This window comes from Cnephaeus nilssonii, assembly GCF_951640355.1.
Source record: "Cnephaeus nilssonii genome assembly, chromosome: 21".
Lineage (NCBI taxonomy): Eukaryota > Metazoa > Chordata > Mammalia > Chiroptera > Vespertilionidae > Cnephaeus > Cnephaeus nilssonii.
Window position 1 is genome coordinate 2,931,278 of NC_137092.1, and position 19,985 is coordinate 2,951,262.

General features: G+C 47.4%; 1 protein-coding gene and 1 long non-coding RNA gene across 7 annotated transcripts in view; one reads left to right on the forward strand and one right to left on the reverse strand.

Annotated features, from left to right (window-relative positions):
- Positions 1 to 6,504, reverse strand: part of DPH5 (diphthamide biosynthesis 5) — a 22,184-nt gene extending 15,680 nt beyond the window's left edge. For 3 of the 6 annotated variants that reach the window (XR_013812914.1, XR_013812915.1, XR_013812916.1), the window contains exons 1-3: positions 6,139 to 6,368; positions 5,886 to 6,045; positions 2,047 to 2,171 (exon numbers count right to left, since the gene is read on the reverse strand). Coding sequence is in view for 3 of the 6 variants with exons in the window: in XM_079760593.1 (XP_079616719.1) it covers positions 2,047 to 2,171; positions 5,886 to 6,020 (260 nt within the window). In the remaining 3 variants the exon portion in view is untranslated. Of the gene's footprint in view, positions 1 to 2,046; positions 2,172 to 5,885; positions 6,046 to 6,138 lie in introns of all 6 variants that reach the window. The other 3 variants (XM_079760593.1, XM_079760594.1, XM_079760595.1) reach the window with 3 other exon arrangements.
- LOC307092983 lies at positions 6,473 to 17,143 on the forward strand. Its single transcript, XR_013812917.1, has 3 exons — positions 6,473 to 6,613; positions 8,197 to 13,323; positions 16,979 to 17,143. It is a non-coding gene; the product is annotated as an uncharacterized lncRNA (long non-coding RNA).
- Positions 17,144 to 19,985: the final 2,842 nt, after the last annotated feature.

The following is a 19,985-nucleotide window of genomic DNA, read 5'->3' on the forward strand; positions in this document are numbered from 1 at the left end:
GATGACTTTCTGGATGAAGCCGGGACTGTGAGGGCCGAGGTACGCCGCTGGGGCTGCAAGGGCCAAGCCCCTTGCACGAATTTCGTGCATCGGGCCTCTAGTCTACCATAAGAAAACAATCTAACGTGTGGGGATGGGAAAGTGGGAGAGAAGAATCCTATACATTAATCCCCATGTGGCAGGCTTTAATTACAATGAAGAAACAAATGGGCTAATGATAACAGTGTGGACGCTTACTGGACAGTTAGGAGGGCCCAGCACTGTCCAAATGCATCACATGAGGTGGAAACACCCCAATGACCTACCTGAGGGCACCCGGAAACAGGTGAAGGTGTATTTTTGCATGTGTACGTCATGAGGGAAAAGGCACCCACATAAGGATAAAAAAACCATGTGATCATTTATGTTATACTAGAGGCCCGATGCACGAAGATTCGTGCAAGAATGCGCCTTCCTTCCCCTGGCTGCCAGCACTGTCTTTGCTCTGGCCGGAGCCGCCTTTCTACCTTCCCACTCTGCCCAGAGGCCCAGAGCGGCTGGGGCGGTGCAGAAAGCCTGTGACGTCGCCAAGGCGACGATGCAAGCGTCTCACCCCCACGCCCCCCCCCCGCTGCTCGGCGCCCACATATGCAAATTAACCCACCATCTTTGTTGGTTAATTTGCTTACCCACTCCTGATTGGCTGGTGGGCGTCGTGAAGGTATGGTCAATTTGCATTTTTCTCTTTGATTAGTGTAGATATTACTTTACTACAACTTAAAAATATTTTTAAAAGAATTTAAGATTGTACAATTTTCCCTTTTTTAAAAAAATTTTAACCAAATAAGGGGCTGAAAATGTAAACAAAGGACACGTTTCCTGCTGTCGTCCACAAAGAGGCATTGCGCTGCCTTGCTGCATCCTGTATTCCCTTCCTGGTTTGCCCATACCATCCGCCCATATGCTAATTCTTCAAGGCCCAAGTAAAATTTACACATCCCCTCCCATCCTGTCTCCAACTACTGTATCCCCAACTATTATATCCCAATAGTCATCCAGTGGGTGAGTGAAAAATAACCAGAGTGCAGCAATTACTACATAAATCGGAATCCAGGATTATACCTGGTCAGTCACTGACATGGGACAAATTAATTGCCTAAGAATCCAAAAAAAGAGAGGGGGCACTTACTCCTGAATGAAATAAGAGAGGGTTCATGGAAGAGGTGGCACATGAGCAGGGTCTCAGAGAATCTACTGTTCTACTAAATAGAAACTGGGGGTCACGGCAGCTAACGCCGCTGTACGGTACGTTTGAAAGGATCCAAGTCTAATAATGATACCCAATCCCTGGCACGTCATATGGATATAAATCACTTTCTTTCTAACAGACACATGCACACCATAACTCCATTCTTTTGAAAAACATCCTTGGTGGTGGGCTCACAGTGATTAGATTATCCTGATGTTCCTTAAACGTGCGACATAAATCTCGGGTCACCAGCTGGAGACAAAGAACTCTTCTGTCCGGCTTGACATCAGAGATTGATGATGCCCGACAGACAAGGGGAAGCCCATCTTCTTAGTCATGGGGAGGGACAGGGCTCCCCGTGGGCATGAGAAATTGAAACCTGAGCTTGATAGATGCTGAATTCGAGGCAAGTAAAGGGGCAGCAATATTGTGAAAGATGAGAGGATTAGACAGGAAGAGGCCTAGACAAAAGGAAGCAGAGATGCTTGCAATTTACCTGTGAAACAAACGGCAGGCAGGACGCTCGATAACGTAACACGCTCACTTAAGCGTGATAGACTAGCTCCTTCACTGGCCTAAGTGACCACACCCCTCTGCATAGGAGCACGCCCCTCCCAAGCACCTCTTCTTCATTGACATCGAATATGCTGCAATTCAAACTACACGTTTTTAGACAGAGCCCATGCAAACAGCGTCCCCCATCAAAACCTGGCAGGTAAAAGGTTTTCAATGTAACAGAATGATTCTTATTGATTAAAAAAAAAAAAGAAGAAGAAGAAGGAAATGCAATTAAAACGCGAATACCTGCTTTGACTTACCCAAATGGATCACCAACCACAAGGAACGCGACATCGCTGACATCAGCATCCTTTAAAATATTATCGGCTTCTTGCTCCACTTCTTCTCTGTCAGCGAGAATCAATTTCCTTCCGTAGAACTCTTCCTGTGGATGTAAGTCCAGTATCAAAAGGAGACCGCAGGGGACCATTTCGACACACGTGCACCCATCTTTGCCTGGGGCTGGTGTAGATGATTTGGGCACTTACCCAAACAGACCACTGAATACAACTCATCACTGAGCTAGCAGCCTATATCAGCTTGCAATTAAACTCTGTCTCTGGGGCTCTCTCCATATCCCAACAGGAGGCAGACCTCCTGACATCTGAGGCTTTCTGCATCTTAAATCTACCTCTAAATTTGGATCGAGTAAACCAGGCAGAACATTGTAGGGTAAACAGGGAATCTGTATGTACGCCTGAGCCTTCCTTCAGAAACACAGTAATACAGAACAACTGTATTAAACAATGATTATAAACGTACATGGTAGTTTGAGTTTTGTTAAATTTTCCATGGGAAAATCTAGGAGACCGTGGCTTAAAAGGTCACACCAATGACAAATGAGAGAAAACGAAGATTTAGTTGTTTACAGGAGCAGCAAACATTCCGATCTAACTGCGGGAAAGACTAATTTAAAACTGCATGTCCTAGTTACTGCCAGGAAAGAAGAGAGGCAGGGGAAAAAGAGAACTCTGGAACGTACAGGAAGCCTCCATACGAAGTGCTCCGGGAGCGTATCCCCGGATGTCAACTCGGGAGAAGGAACCCCGGTACCGGCCTTCCCTGGAGGGCCGCGTGCGGGCGAGGAGAGGGCCTGCTGTGCTGGCGGTCGGGCAGTGGTTACAGCTACTCCGCAAGGTCAGGAGTCTTGTAACGGACTTCCTGGGCAGTGACGTGCGATTCAAACGCAGTGAGCGTGGATGCATAGCTAAGCAATACTATTCCTGACGTACGGATAAAGTTTGCTAGAATCACAAGGATTATGTGACAAGGATGATATCCTGAGTCCCACGTTGTAAGGATTGCTGTAATGAAGGAGTGTCTGGTTCTCAGTGACCTGCCAAGCAGCTGACTAAATGGACAAATGAGTCAGCATCTGGAGATGAAGGCTATCGTTCCACGAGGGATTGATAAGTGTTCCTAATGCTTAACTAGGATCTGTTTCTCCAACGTGAAAGGAAGATCCTCTCTGCGATTCTTAGAGAGAATGTTCCGGAGGTTCCCAGTGACCATGATGGTTTTACGGACGAAAGATGTTCTTTTTTAAAAAAAATATATTTTATTGATTTTTCACAGAGAGGAAGGGAGAGGGATAGAGAGCTAGAAACATCGATGAGAGAGAAACATCGACCAGCTGCCTCCTGCACACCCCCTACGGGGGATGTGCCCGCAACCAATGTACATACCCTTGACCGGAATCGAACCTGGGACCTTTCAGTCCCCAGACCGACGCTCTATCCACTGAGCCAAACCGGTTTCGGCGAAAGATGTTCTTTATTTTCGCCTTCACCACACACATCTAGATGGAGTGACTCTTGAACAGGGACCAGAACCCCACCTTTTAAGTCATTTTCTAAGATTCAGATTTCGGGTAAGGACAGATGGGGAAGAAGGGAATAGAGGTCATAGCTGATGGCCACAGTTTTCTCAGTGCCAAGTCCTTCACTGTCCTTTTCTCTGTCCCTCCCATCTCAATCCACAGCTTTCGACAGGCCCAGGAGAGAGTGAGCTGGTGTCCGGGGGAAGTGGGTTAGGAAGGGAGAGAGGGAACAGATACACCGGGAGGAAACGGAAGGTATTTTAGTTATGCCCAAGAACGAATAGAGTGAACACTGAGCTCTTCTCCATGCTCTGGCTCACGGTTATATTTTCTTCAGCAAGAAATGCTCTCGCCCTGGCCGGTTTGGCTCAGTGGATAGAGCATCGGCCTGTGGACTCAAGGGTCCCAGGTTCGATTCCAGTCAAGGGCATGTACCTCGGTTGCGGGCACATCCCCAGTGGGGAGTGTGCAGGAGGCAGCTGATCGATGTTTCTCTCTCGTTGATGTTTCTAACTCTCTATCCCTCTCCCTTCCTCTCTGTAAAAAAATTGATAAAATATATAAAAATTAAAAAAAGAAAGAAATGCTCTCGCTCACCCCCTTGTTAAATCTTATCTACAATAACAACATGTGTACTAATTCACTTACTTTGGGCTCACTCTGTGGTCAGGCACTGCTCTGAAAACGTATGTAGTTACAGGAGTTCATTGAGTCTTTGCCACAGTAGGAGGCAGGCACTGTGTTTTTATCCCCTCTACAGATAAGAAGAAGAGCACAGAGAAGCTGCATGACTGCCTGGGGCACAGAACCTTAGCCGATTGCACAGCTTCGCAGGCACCAAACGGGGCACAGCCAGGCCGAGTTCAGTGAGCTCCGCTCTCTGCAGGGAGCTGGGGCCCCGAAGTTAGTCCCTGTGGCCAGGAGGACGGAGGCACAGCTTCCTCCATTTGCCCTGCAGAGCTGCATAAGTATGACCATTTTCTATTTGCACCACGAGATAAATGTGACTAAAAGAAACAAAACAAAGCAAAAAGACTAGGAATGCATTGTTTTGAAACAAAGCTCAAATCCCACCTATTCCATAGTATGCCATGACCATCCCAGCACGAAGCAACATCTATCCCAATTGTAATGAATAACTAGTTAATTATTTAACGTGAGACAAATAATTCAACTACCTAGTTGGCGAAAGCGAGAATGTGGACTTAAATAAGATCATGTAAGTTTTTTTCCAGCAATGTAATTTTACAGTCCCCCCCCCCCCACTCCTTAAATTGTCCACTATTATTTATGCCCTCCTGGGTATAATACAGATGTATCATGAGCCACTTGCAAACAAACATCATAGTCTACGTCTCTGTATCGTGCACACAGGTACACTATACCAAAGGCATATATTTATCCACAGAAATTGCCTAAAGAAATTCAAGTTGTATACACCAAAATTAGACTCGCCAATCTCTAGTTTAACCTTGAATACTAGAGAATATAGAAATGGTACTGCCTGTTCGGCTGTGACGCTGAGAGGATAGAAGACCTGAAATTTTCTAGGGCACCTTTTCGTTTGGAAGAGTTGCTAGACTAGGCAAATGTAAAATTCCCTCCTTCCTCCTATAACCTGCTCATCGGTCCTCTGCATCTTAATTTACATTGCACTTGGAGTTTGACGATGAACCCAAACTTACTCCCTCCTCCAAAATTCAACGAGCCCTCCATGACAGCCAGCTGTAACGTATGATACACCAACCAACGCTGTGGCTACTACACCAGGATCACGCAACACATACAGGCGTTTGGGTACAAGCCTTACTGGGAGCTGTCTGTTTAAAGGTAAGACCTCTCCCCATAGACACAGGCAGAAGGGCAATTACCATTCCCTATGGAAATACTCGGAGGGGGAGGCTCTCAGCATGGTTTCTGAATAGGTAGCCAACTCATGGACGCTGGATCCGCCCCTCATTAGCCCTCCACTCACAAAGGATTTCTCCGCGATCTCACGAAATAAGGGATACTGATAACCATCCCCAGGAGTGAAAACAACTCTCCCTTCCTGTTTACTGGAGAAAGCCACAAAATAGGCTCGTTAAGTAAGACAGAACGCCCTTTCACCTCCAGGTCACTTGACTGGTGTACAATCCCACTCTCCCCAAACCCTTAAGGAGCCCGGGATGTCTTTGAAAGGGTTTGACAAGCAGACCCGCAAATCCGGTTCCGGTTGCGCTTGGTGCTGTCCTGGAATCGGCTGCTGGACAGCCATCCTCCCCGCAGGCGGGCACCTACCAGGGCTTCCTTCCCCACGGTCAGGACCGAGGTGTAGGCTTCCAGGTACACGCGGCTGCAGCGCCTCACCACTTCCAGGCCCTTGACTGTGATGTCCTTGGCATCGCCCAGGCCCAAGCCGATCAGGTAAAGCATTTCCAAGTCCAGGGCGGGTGGGAGACTGCAGGACAAATGGACAAGAAAGACAGGTGTCAGCTACCCCGAGGATACCCGAAGTCTAGCGAAGCACACGGAGAGGAAAACCAACACTCACCTGGAGGCTCCGCGGGTCCCAAGGAGGGAGGCTGGGTTCCCGCCTCCTAAGGAAGGACCGGATAGGAATCAATGTTCCTAAGCAGCCCTGGCCCGCTCTTCCTCCTGCTCCCCAAACCGAGCAGCAATCACCCGCGAGAGAATCGGCGTCGGTCCCGGTCCTCCCCAGTCTGCTACCTGCAGCCTTTCCGCGGGAGCAGCAGTTCGCGCCCAGCCAGGACCCACGCCGCGCGCCTCACCTGCGGTGCCGCAAAGCGCCAGCGCGTTCACGGCACTTTACGACAGCACGCCGGCTTCTGCGTCGGCTTCTGCGCCGGTGAGCCGGGCGGGAGGCTCAGGTCGGCAGGTCAGAGCCCGGCTAAACCTGAGGTGACCCGCCCGCAGCCGGGACGCGGAGGTTAGTCCGCCTGGGGACCCCAGCGTGGCTTCGGAGGAGGGACGAGGCCAGCGGTTCCGCATCCCTGTCGGAGCGGAGGGTGCGTGAGGGAGCCCTGCTCCTCCGGACACGATGGAGGGGAAGGGGAGGGACCTCCCGACTTTGCCCCGGGGTTGCCCGAGGGCACAGTTCCTTTCCCGCCGTTTTGTTCTGTTGTCGTTCAGCGCCTGTCTCCCCGCTGGGGGGGTCTGCTGGGCACCCCAGGCCGCCCGCCTCTCCTCTGAGGGTTCCGCTGGGCACCCCAGGCCGCCCGCCTCCCCGCTGAGGGTTCCGCTGGGCACCCCAGACCGCCCGCCTCCCCGCTGAGGGTTCCACTGGGCACCCCCCCGGGCGGGTCGTGGGGTCTGATTTCCTCGGGCTTGTCCCCTGACCCCTGACCCGATTCGGAGAGTCCCAGGGGGCGTGGCGGCACCAGCCTCGGTCACCCTCGGCGTCGGGCGGCCCGGCTCCTCCTGCCCGCGGGGACTTCAGGCCTCTCCCGGTGCTTCCACAGGGGAATTCCTCCAGAAGCTCAGACGGGTCGTGTTTACTGTGAATGCCCTTGGTCGCAGGTGGCGTCATCCAAGACCAGTTTGCTTATCTGAGGGCCTAGTGTTGATTATTCAGAATTCTCCCGCTGCTTCCCCGCGATGCCTTGACTTTATGTGTTTTTTTCCTGGGTTCCATCCACCCTTTGCACTTACACCCTTTTTTTTTATTTCTTCATTTCATTGATGTCAGAGAGGACAGGAGAGGGAGAGAGAGAGAGAAACATCAATGATGAGAGAGAATCCTGGGTCGGCTGCCTCCTGCACGCCCCCACACTGGGGATCGAGCCCACAACCCGGGCCTGTGCCCTGACCTCCTGGTTCAGAGGTCCATGCTCAACCACTGAGCCACCCAGGCTGGGCTGCTCTTACACACTTTTAATGAGTGAGTCCACCTATTCTCCTTATGCGGATCCATCCCTCACACCATAAACAAAGATCTTCAAAGGCATCGAAGATGTCAATGGAGAAACCTAAAAGTTTTATAACTTCTAGGAGGAAATATGTGTGACCTTATTTAGGCAGACTTAAGTCACCTCGCCTGTGAAGCAGAGGTAATGGACCCATCCCCCATAGCATCATTGGGAGGATACACATCCAGGGCTCAGCACAGTGCCAGGCAATTAGTAATATTGGCAGGCAGAGAGATGGAGATTGGAATTTTATAGTTATCTGGTGGCCATCAGGTTATGGTATTACAGTTAGCCTCCGTTAGCCCACCTGGATTGGTTCTCGTTCTTTTTCCCATTCACAAAAGTTCTATGAAACAATGGAAGTTCATTCATCATAGACCAATCCTCTAAACACAGTATTTTATTGGTTCCCAAAGGGTCATTTTAAGCAAACATTATTCTACTCTGATATATTGTTTTTGAGAAAAACTTTAATTCCTCTCACTCTGCCATTGAGTTTAGCGCAGTAACCTTGGTTGGCAACAAATAAATGTGGACCCGGCAATTTGTTCATGCTGAAAGAAGAAGGTGGCTAATGTTGCAAATGGAGTTTATTTGTTAATATTTTAGTAAGCAGTCTACCAGTGAGCGGATAAGATGTGCACTTGGGATCAAAAAAATTAAATTTTTACACTTTTTTTTAGATGTTCCACACCAATAAAAAGGAAAGTTGTGGTACATTCATACAGTGCGGTACTAGATGGACAGCAATGAAAAAGAACAAAGTTCCACGACAAGAAAGGACATGGAGCAGAAGATACCGTGGAAATGAGCCGTAGCTTATGTATAGCAAAGTCCACAAAATTGTAAGTAGTTTGACGAATTTTTGCGTATGTGTGCAACCATGTACCCACCTCCCAGATCAAAATACAGCCCATTCCCCGCATCACAGAAGACTCCCTTTGTGTCCTCCCGGGAATGCCTTCCCCTCCCCAAGGTAACCATTATTTTACCTCTAGTACCATAAATTAGTTTATCTATTCTATAAATGGAATTATAATGCAACGTGCTCTTTCATGTCTGGCTTCTTTGACTCACCTTTATTTCTGTGAGATTCATCATGCTGTTTTAAATAGCAGAAGTTCATTCTTTTTTTTTGCTGAATAGTCTGCCATTATATGCTTGTATCACAGTTTATTTCTCTTTTTATTTTTCATGGACGTTTAAGATGTTTTAGTTTCGGGTCAATATGAATAAATCTGATATGAACATGGTTATATCTTTTGTTGGACATAGCACTCATTTCTGTTGGAACATATACCCAGGAATTTAATTGCTAGGTTATAGGATGTATGTGTTTCTAGTCTAGTAAATAGTGCGAACAGTTTTCCAAAATGTGCAACTTACATTCCCACTAATAGCTGGTGAGAATTCCATTTTCTCCATATCTTAGCCAACACTTAGTGTTGTGAGTACGTTGAATATGAGTGGGTGTGTGTAGTGATATGTCATTGTGGTTGTAATTTGCAGTTCCCTAATGATCAGTGGTGTTAATCACCTCATATCTAATTTTTCTAAGTAATTAAAAAAAATTTTTTTTAAGGCAAAAGTATTTATCTCCCCACCACAGTGTTCTTTACGTAGTGAATCTGTGCTCGTGAGTAACCGCATTTCTAATAAGGTACTCTCTGTAAATGGCCCTTTGTGTGTGTGCACGGGAACGGTGTGTGCCTGAAGAATAGAGGTAAGCCCAGAAGGAGTCCGGACGCCCACTCTTTCTGGCTCTGTGGCCAGTAGCTATGTGGGTTTGGACCATTTTTGCTATTCTAAGATGAATGCTTTAGTCTGGATGATTTCTAGAACACACTCGCTGTAGGATTCAGAAACCTCCATCTGTGCAAGAAGTGGATTAGAATGGAAAGAACACTAGATCAGTAATCAACCTGGGCTCTTGGTGGGCCTTTGCTTTCTTTCATGGTCTAAACCCCAGTAAGTCTCTTCCTCCTCCTCCTCTACCTTCCTTGAGCAGATTTTGATTTGAAAATAAGCAATACTAGAATCCTTTAAGCCTGGAGATTAGCAAAACAGAATATAAAAAATGTTAAGACCACATAAGTTGTGGTTATTAAATGTGTGTGCTAATAGGTAATAAGCTGTGTCGATCTTGAGTTATCCAGATTTAGCAATATGGTCACTTCCGATACTTACAGGCTGTTTCTCCCCCCTGACCCCCACCCCCCTTGTATATCTAGAATCTTTTCAACCAAAATTAAACCCTTGTCTATATCAAATTGCAGAGTTACTTGGAGTGGATTCAGTTTCGCATTTTCTAAAACCTAGGCCGGCTTGGGATATGATTCACCCTAACCTCATTTCCTTGCATTTTACTTTGTTTATTTGGTTTTCTGTTTGTTTTGCAGCAATATTTTCTGTTGTAACTTAGAGTGGCAGTGTTTCTTTTCAGCATTTTTAAACAACTCGCCATCAGAGCTCATTCAGTCTTTTGAAAATAGTGACTTATTTGGGTCCCGACCCCTAGAGAATCTACTGTATTTTCATCATATCTTTGCTTCTGGCTATTGCTGGTCTTTGGTCATTCACTAAACAATACTTGACGAAATTCTAACAGTAGTGTCAACAGTGTTGTTTATTCCATGTACACCAGTTGCAGGAACAGTGAAAAGCTGTGGTCTGGAGCCTGGGCTTTGGAGTCAAGTGGTGTGAACCCTTGAAATCAGAGTCCTCTTATTAGCAACGTAACCTTCGGAAAGTCCCGGAGTTCTCAATTGTATTGCGTGTAAAATTCAGATAATAAAGGTACTTCCCTCATAGGACTATCATGTGGATTAAATGGGGTAATACTACATATTTGAACAGCTTTGAAAGTGTCTTGTACTTAGAAATCATTCATTAAATGTCAGTTTCCTTTATAGATATTACTGTCTTTAGGGTTTTTGTGAGGATTAAATGTGATGATATAAGTAAAGTGTATGTCAAAAGGCCTGCTGATATTACTACCAAACAAAGGTTTTTCTCTGGCCAGTTGGTTCTACACAATTTCTGTGTATTAAGTAAAATTGCACTTTAGGACACCCCCCACCCACCCACCCAAAAAATTGAATTTGCTAGTAGAATATTTGGTGCTCAGAAAACCTGATTTCCAGGCTAAAGCTTAAAGCTTTTAATAGTTATAATGCAGCTGAAATGTTATGTGTAATGAAAGGAAGCAGTAACTGGTATTAATACGTTTTAAAAGATAAATAATTAAATTTTTAAAAATTAAAAAAAATACAAATTTTTTTGTTAAATAATGATGTGATGACATGTTTTTGTTTCTAATAATTTTATCTTATGGCCAGTTAAACTTCATCAGTAGTTGGAGTTGTTTGGGGACATGGTGGTGTGAGACTCTGGGACTAATTCAATTCTTCAAGAAGCTTTAAGAATTCTTTTTTTATTTTCTTTATTACAAAACTACATTAGTTTCAGGTGTACACGCCAAGAATCTGTAAGAATTCTTACATAGCAATTACTAAAATATTAATAGAATCATACTAATCTTGATACTCACATCACTTACCTGTGATCTGGGCCCCTGTCTGGCCTCCCGGTGTTTCTCAGTAGTAGAGTGCCTTGCCTTGTACCTACATGTATCTTCTGTATTATTTCAAGAGATTGAACCAGGCAACTGATTTCAGTCTGCTCAGAGACTTGATTTCTTGCCCTTGGTCCCGTTTGAGTTTCCTTTTGCAAAGCAAGACCCCCAGAAAGCTAGGTCCTTCCCTTTGGGGACTGGCAGGGTCACTGAGTGCAGTTGACGGGGTTGTGCACTGCACAGCCGCAGGAAGTGCCATTCACGTGGACGCCATACGACCTGCTCAGCCGGACGTGGTGGCCCAGGAACTGTTGTGCACCAGGTGTGCTCCTGCTTGAATAGCTGCTCTGAATCGCGTGTTACTTGATCTGTATGTACTTACTTATTTTTGCTTTAAATGAATGGTTCATGCCATACCATCGCATGCTGAAATGGCACTTTTACAGTGTGGTCTTCCCTGGGCAGCATGTGCGGAGATCCTCGCCTGTCTTCAGTTATTTGGTATCGTCTGCTTTGCGTCTTGCTTCTGGTCAGTTTGGTCAGTTTGTCTTGCTTTTCACAGCCACTCGTTGCTAGGTGCTGCGTCTCTTCCTGGGCTGCTCCTTCCCTACTTCCTCCCACAGGAATCTTATCCTTTAAATTCTAGGTTAGAAGCCCCTTGTCTGGGGTGCCCTCCCACCTTACCCAAGCTGCAATTTCTTCCCTTGCTCTTTTGATTCCCTGTAATTTCTTATTAGTCCTGCATGTTATTTCTCTAGTTAGACTGTAGATTTCAAGGCAAACGGCTGTGTTTTATGTGTCTGCATGTTCTCTATACACCTGTGTCCGTGCTTTGCTCATAACAGATGCCACAGGAATGATTGTAGAACGACTTGGTGAACATGTGGCCTAACAAGAGCAGTCCAGTTGGGATGCACTTAGTGGACCCGAGGGGAGAGGCGAGGCCAGGGAGGTGACTGGGAACATGATGAGTGATCATGCGTGAAGTGACACTCAGTCTGGAATATTCTCAATGGTGAAATCGAGTTGAAATGTGTTGACTGTATAAATGTGCAGGACCATGAACACAGTTAAGTTGGAGGGGAGCGCAGGGATTGAGTAAAACCTGATGTTTCTTACTCTTAGAAGTTTGTCAGATGTCGGGAAAATAATTTCAGATCAAGTTAACAGTACCCTACATTCAATGTAGTCATGCATAATACCACAAAGAAATGGATTTTAGAAATGTCTCACTTAGTCTTTCCAGGGCTGTGCTAACATTTAATTGCTCTAAACGTAAACTCCACTTCAGGGTGAAATTCCTACAAAACTGAAGGGAGTTGTGGGATTTTTCTTCCCTCTGATAACCAGCTGGACACATGACTAGCTAGGCATAGAGAGCTGAGATTTATTACTCATTTCTGCGAGTCATTGGCAGGACTTTTACACCCCTCTCCCAAAGCCTCCTGAGAGCTAGACTTCCTTTTTTTCGTGAGGATCACATTTTTGAGAGATTCTTGCACATTCGGGAGTGTTCACCACTTGCAGAGATTTAGCCTAAGTCCTTCCACAACTAATGTGAAGCCCTATAATAACTAACTGGCCCTAACCGTGCCTGTCAGTACAAAAGCATTTTTCGAGTGTCATGCATAGGGCTGTGTGTTCTGTTCTCTCGGGGCCAGAGAGAAGCATAAGTTACCGTCTCCACCCTCTAGAGATGACACCGAGCGGGGACTGCAGCATTCATGGCTGTGCGCCCTGGGTAACCTGACTGTGGTGATGCCTGCCGTACACAGGGACAAGCTGCACAGCGGGAAGAGGGGAATGAGATTGATATGCTCGACACTGCTCTCATAGCTTGGTCTAATTCTGCTCTTTTTATAATATCCAGGTAACACATGGAACCTCTTTCTGGATGTTTGATGGGCCCAGATAACCACAGTTGATATGTGTCGTGGTTTTGGGGAGACTGTTGGTAGGGTGTTGTCCAGGGATCCTAACTCGGTGCAGATGGACAGCCTTGCGGATGGACTTCAGCCTCCAGACGTGCTGACAGGATCCTTCGGGTTGCCCAGACCCGTTCCTTAGTGTGGACTGATCCTAACTACGTTTACCTGTTACTGAGACACAGAGCTGGCTGCCATTTTGTCAGCTTTACTGGTGTTTGGGAAGAGACAAAGAACGTGTATTCTACTTAGGGCATTCCTTCTCTTAGCTGCCAGTTTGAAGACACTTGATGAGCATTACATCCAAGTAGGTAAGTGAGTATAATTACTGGACTCTGGGAGACATAAGGAAATGTCGATCCTCTCCACAGCACACTCGCTAATGGAATCCTTCTGAGCCGCATAGACATAAGTTCCCTTCTGAATCCTGCTTTCTGGGCTGATGTTTCCTAGTGACATGGTCTCTCTGTGCGTTAAAGGCACTGGTTGGGCTGTAGTCTGGCTGCCATTCCTTACTGCCAGGAAAAGTTCCGTGTGCTGTGTGGATACATTTGACCAGCTCTCAGTCCTTCTAGGCCCGTGGTTCTCAACCTTTCTAATGCCGCAACCCTTTAATACAGTTCCTCCTGTTGTGGTGACCCCCAACCATAAAATTATTTTCGTTGCTACTTCATAACTGTGATTTTGCTACTGTTAATGAATCGTAATGTAAATATCTGTGTTTTCCGATGGTCTTAGGCGACCCTGCTAGCGGTTCTCAACTTGTTGGTCGCGACCCACAGGTTGAGAACCGCTGCTGTAGAGCCTAAGACCATCGGAAAACACAGATATTTACATTACGATTCATTAATAGTAGCAAAATTACAGTTATGAAGTAGCAACGAAAATAATTTTATGGTTGGGGGTCACCACAACATGAGGAACTGTATTAAAGGGTCGCGGCATTAGAAAGGTTGAGAACCACTGTTACAGGCTCATCCCTCCATTGCAGTCTATATTTTCAGGTTTGATATTTATACTTAAGGTCTCATCCCTTTTGCAAAGCAAGACCCCCAACAAGCTAGGCCCTCCCCTGTGGGAACTGGCAGGGTCACTGAGTGCAGTTGAACGGGTTGTGCACTGCACAGCCGCAGGAAGTGCCATTCACGTGGACGCCATACGACCTGCCAGCCGGACGTGGTGGCCCAGTGACCCTTGTTCACCTGCTGTGCTCCTGCTTGCATCTATGTTACCTGCCGTTCTTGGTTTGCTTTTGTCCCTGGGAGTAGTCTGCCTTGGAGTTGAACTTCAGTGTTGTCTCTAGTGCTCCCCCTACCGATGTGGTTTTTTTCACGGAATACAGGCTTCCTCATCGTGTGTGATGAGCATGTATTCCTTACCTGTCTCTGGATGGCTGTGCATCTCCTCTCCCTCTTTCTCAGAGACCGTGTCTCATCTAGATCCTCTTCCACAGTTCTACCTGCTCCTCCCAGCTGCCTTTTCCCTTCTGCATATTAGAATGTACCCGGCCTAATGGTCAGCACCACCTTCCTCTGAGTTTTGCCCCCATCTAGCTATTTCCAATACAACTCAATGAGAGCCTAGAAGGACTTAGCCCAGTGATGGCGAACCTATGACACGCGTGTCAGCACTGACACGCGCAGCCATTTCTGATGACACGCGGCCGCATGCCGAGGATGAAACATTTGCTGCTCCTGAGGATGAAACATTTGCGACTAGAGTCTTGGAGTTAGTTTTTTCCTCAAAGTGACACACTACCCGAGTTATGCTCAGTTTTTTTGGCGAAGTTTGACACACCAAGCTCGAAAGGTTGCCCATCACTGACTTAGCCACTCCGTGGCTCCAAGGTCACTGTTAAAGTTATGGCTTTCTTAACTTCCTGTCCTCTGAATGGATGTTGCCTGGAGCTTTGGCCAGATGAAGGGTTTTCTGCTGTTGGGGGGCTGCACCCCCTTTTTTCTCTGGTTTGGATTTGCTCTGGAGAACAACCAGTGTATGTACGATGCAGCCCCTTTCTGTACCTGGCCAGAGTCAAGTCAGCCGCACTTGGTAATAACCTACCCGTGGCCCCTGAAGAAGTGTTCCTAGGAGATCAGTGTCCTGGAACCTCGGTGCCTCACGCTTTTATGAATTTCGGTCCCGTCCCACTGATCGTACCATTAGGATCGAGGTCCTCCCAGGGGATCGTCTCCTTTTATATCTGATTTTTAAGTCAATGTTCTCCACTCTTGAAGCTTCAGTACCTGTGGCCTGAGCTGTGCCCCGCCACCCAGCTCCTATAAGATTAAGCACAGGAAATGTTGCAAATAAACAAGGTGGTCCCCCAAAAAGATCAGGAATAGCAAATTTAAACGTTGGAGAGACAGCCAGAAATTCAAGAGCAATGCTGTTTTGCTACTTTAAAAAGTCACTGGCTGCTCTTGCTCCACCTGAGAATTCAGAAGCTGATGAAGCCCCACAGCTGTGACACAGGAGGACTGCTGTTAGCGGCCGGAATCGGCCTGAGGACCCTGGTCGTGACCTTACATTTTTAAACGTTTTAGGTTTGATTTTTTATGCAATGGATCTTTGTGGTTTTACAATCCTTTGCCTAGAAGGGTCTGCATCTGTTTTTAGCCTCATAAGTACTTTCTAATAACATTTTTAAATATTTTTATTGATTTTAGAAAGGAAGGGAGAGGGATAGAGAGATAGAAACATCAATGATGAGAGAGAATCATTGATCGGCTGCCTCCTGCACAACCCCTACTGGGGATCGAGCCCGCAATCCAGGCATGTGCCCTTGGCTGGAATCGAACCTGGGACCCTTTAGTTCTCAGGCTGACGCTCTATCCACTGAGCCAAACCGGCTAGGGCCTAATAAAATTTTTTTGAAGTCATGGCATTCCTGTCTGTATTTTCACTTGCAATTTCTTTCCTGAGCTGCCAACCCAGCTGTTCAGTCACAGGCCTGCTGCACTAGTGTTCTGCTAAGAACTGAACCTCTTCCCACCAGACATGCTTTCTTCCCCGGTCGCCTGCAGTGAGGAGCGCACAGCCACCCCGAGCCCTCAGCCTCGCTGGTGCCAACCCCTCAGATGCATATGTCACTTGATTCTAATTCCTCATTCCAAGGCCTACTGTTTTCCTCCAGAATTACCTCATCACTTCCTAAAACTCATTCCAGGCTCTGGGGGCATATCATCTATTGTAACACTGCTCTGAATATTTTCTTGCAAAACACTTTATTTGCTTGAAATCCTTCAGTGCTTCCCACCACCTTGAACATAGAATCCAGACTTCTTGGCATCGTGTGTATAAGGCCTTTAGTGTTCTGGCCGGTGTTTCTCCAAGTGCAACTCTGACCTCTGCTGCGTGCCACTCGCCTGCAGTCGGGACCAGGGCGCACCCCCTCCCGGTCCCTCCCCTTCCCCCCACCCCCGAACCTCCACACCACTTCTCCCCAGCATCCCCTACCCCCTACCCCCGAACCTCCACACCACTTCTCCCCAGCATCCCCTTCCCCCCACCCCCGAACCTCCACACCACTTCTCCCCAGCATCCCCTTCCCCCCACCCCCGAACCTCCACACCACTTCTCCCCAGCATCCCCTACCCCCCACCCCCGAACCTCCACACCACTTCTCCCCAGCATCCCCTACCCCCCACCCCCGAACCTCCACACCACTTCTCCCCAGCATCCCCTACCCCCCACCCCCGAACCTCCACACCACTTCTCCCCAGCATCCCCTACCCCCCACCCCCGAACCTCCACACCACTTCTCCCCAGCATCCCCTACCCCCCACCCCCGAACCTCCACACCACTTCTCCCCAGCATCCCCTACCCCCTACCCCCGAACCTCCACACCACTTCTCCCCAGCATCCCCTACCCCCGAACCTCCACACCACTTCTCCCCAGCGTGCCCCTTCCTCCTGGGTGCTCCCTGCTCAGCTCTCACACTTCAGGCCAATGTCACTTCTTCCAGGCGCTGCTCCTCTTCCTCATCCACTCACCTGGCAGTGACGTTCTCCCCATTTCCTGTTCCTTCCATGGCGCCAAGCACTTCTACTGTCCGCTGGTCTGAGTCCTCCCTAGACTGGCAGCTCGCTGACGGCAGGAACTGTGTCTTGGTGTCCTGTCGACTAGAATGTACCTGTGCAACATACTTAATAAAAGTTTGCTGGATAAAAATGTGTCTGGTATCTGATTTCTTCACAAATAATTACTGTTATCCACAATTGCAATGCTTTTTACACAGATGTTGTAATGCAAAATAGGTTTCCTCTCAAAATAGTCACAAGTATTGAATCAAAGAGCTTTGAGATAAGAGAAAGTAGGTCAGGCGTACAAGTGGCAGTGAATACAGGAAAGCCGTTTCCCTGCAGACCTGACACTAGCTGCCTCAAGTTACACCCAACTTCAAAGGTTAAGGGCACCGTCCTCCTCAAAACTGCCCTCATTTCACACACCACTGCAGCCTGGGAACCCCCAGGGCTACCCTCACTTCTGACCAGCTGGTTGCAACTTTGGGAGGTTCCCTAATAATAGACCTATCACTAGGGAAATTCCAAGATGTAAAGGCTACCTTACAGGAACCTGGAAAAAGGGGCACCCACATTCTTTATTCAGCAGTCCGAGACCATCGAAAAATAAGCCTGGCCCCTGGAACTAAAGCATATGCAGAACAAATCGGGTTGATAGTCCAGGATTCGTGTTCACTTGTCTGTTTCACTCATATCAAGAAAGGACCATGATTCGGAGGAAATGAAACGGGCTCTCGGGATGCCTGCACTGCTGTGTCCATTGCAGCGTCATTCCCAATACCAAGATGTGGAAACAACTTGAGTGTCCATCACAGGGGAATGGATAAAGAGGTGTATATATGCAGCTATGAGAAAAGGAAGTCCTGCCATTTGCAACAACCTGGGTGGACCTTGGCATTATGCCAAACGAGAGAATTCAGAGACAAAGTACTAAGTAGTGTCACTTATATGTGATATCTTAGAAGTCAAATGCGTAGAAACAGAAAAGTGTTTGCCAGGAACTAAGGGGTGGGGGAAATACGGAAAGGTGGGTAAAACTTTGTTTTAGTTACATAATGAATAAGTTCTGAGGATCTAATGGGTGACATTGATTATAGTTAATAGCATTGTATTATATAATTGAAATCTGCTAAGAGAGTAGACTTAAATGTTCTCACCAAAAGAAGAAGAAAAGACTGGAATTCATGTACTGATTAAGTCTGAAAGGCACTCAAATACTGGGTTGTCAGCATGGGTTTCCAGTGGGCAGTCTGTTGGAGGCTGTCCATACAATAAAAGTTGATCAGAGCACGGAAATACTTCTGAGAGAAAATGTTCAAAATACATCCAGCTGACAAAGGATTTGTATCTGAAGACTTACCAGTAAGTTCTGCTTAGAGGGAAAGCTCCCTTTTCTGCTTCACTCTCACATTACAGCCACATTCTCTGACACCAGATGTGTGGGGTTTTCCCCCGACCAGCTGAGTGTCCTACAATTCAACTGCACAGGTTAAGACGGCCCCACAAGACTGCTTACCACTTCACCAATCACCAGTAATAGGTCCCGAGGAATGATGCTTGTTTTTTCCAACACCAAGCAAGAATGCAATTCTCCGAATACTGAGGTGGTGTCCAGATGTCCTACAGTTGAACTCAATTCTGACACTGTTCCGGGAAATGATGTCAGATCCCACAGGTGAAGGACTCGGTCCTAGGAGACGGCCCCCGTCCAGGTGGTTCCCGGGGCTGCTGGCTGACTGTAGATCGGAGATGCCCACTGCCCCTGTCAGGGTTTGATGCATTTGCTTACTAAATCACTGATCCTATATAATAAGAGGAATATGCTAATTATCCGTTATGCCCTGAGGCATAACGACCAACTGCGTTAGGACCGGATCACGGATCTGCAGGAGGGTGGGGCAGCGAACTACAAGAGGGCGGCAGAGACCTACAGGAGGGGGCAGGGCAGCAAGCTATGAGCGGGGGGGGGGGGGGGGGGGGGGGGCGGGGAGTGGGAAAGGGGAAGCTACAGGAGGGCAGCAGCGACCTACTGGCGCACGAATGGGTCACAGGGCTACTAGTTTGTTACAAAGGGATAGAACTTGGGAACCGCCAGATGGAAGACACGCGTAGTGCGAGGTATGCAGGAAGGGGCTCAGCTTTCATGCCCTCTGGGCTACTCTCCCACCATCTCTAGGTGTTGAACCTGAGAGCTTTGAGCCCTCCTGTGGGGTTTTTATGGAGGCTCCATTAGTTAGGCACCGCTAACAAAATCAATGGCCTCTGTGATTTAAAAAAATATATATATTTTTATTGATTTCAGAGAGGGAGGGAGAGAGAAACATCAATGAGGAGAGAGAATCATTGATCGGCTGCTTCCTGCATGCCCACACTGGGGATCGAGCCTGCAACCTGGGCATGTGCCCTGACAGGGAATCGAACCGTAACCTTCTGGTTCATGGGCTGATGCTTAACCCCTGAGCCACGCCAGCTGGGTGGCCACTGTGATTGAGTCAACCTCCAACCCCTCTCCCTCTGCAGGTCAAAGTGAGGCAGCGGGATTAAAAGTTGTAATTCTCTAATTGTGGTTGGTTCCCTTGACCAGCCCCCCTTCCTTAGGGATTTCCCAAAGTTACCTCATTGACATCCACTCAGGAGTGGTTGAAAAGAGGCTTGTTGTGCACAGCAAGACACTCCTTTTTTTCTTTATGGCTCCGGAGCTATGTCAGGAACTGGTGACATGGCCGAGTAGTGTAACAAAAGCTGCCCCTGTGGTTGTATATAGAAAAATCACAAGGGTTTGGGAGTTCTGTGCCAGGAACAGTGGAAGAAGACCAAATGTATATTTCTTATTATAAATCACAATATGACACCAGGTCACCCATAACTTCTGTCCAGTTTAGCTACAGTTTTAGTTTTCCATGACCCTCCTGGGATTAAATCACTTGGTAGAACAGCTCCCAGAACTCA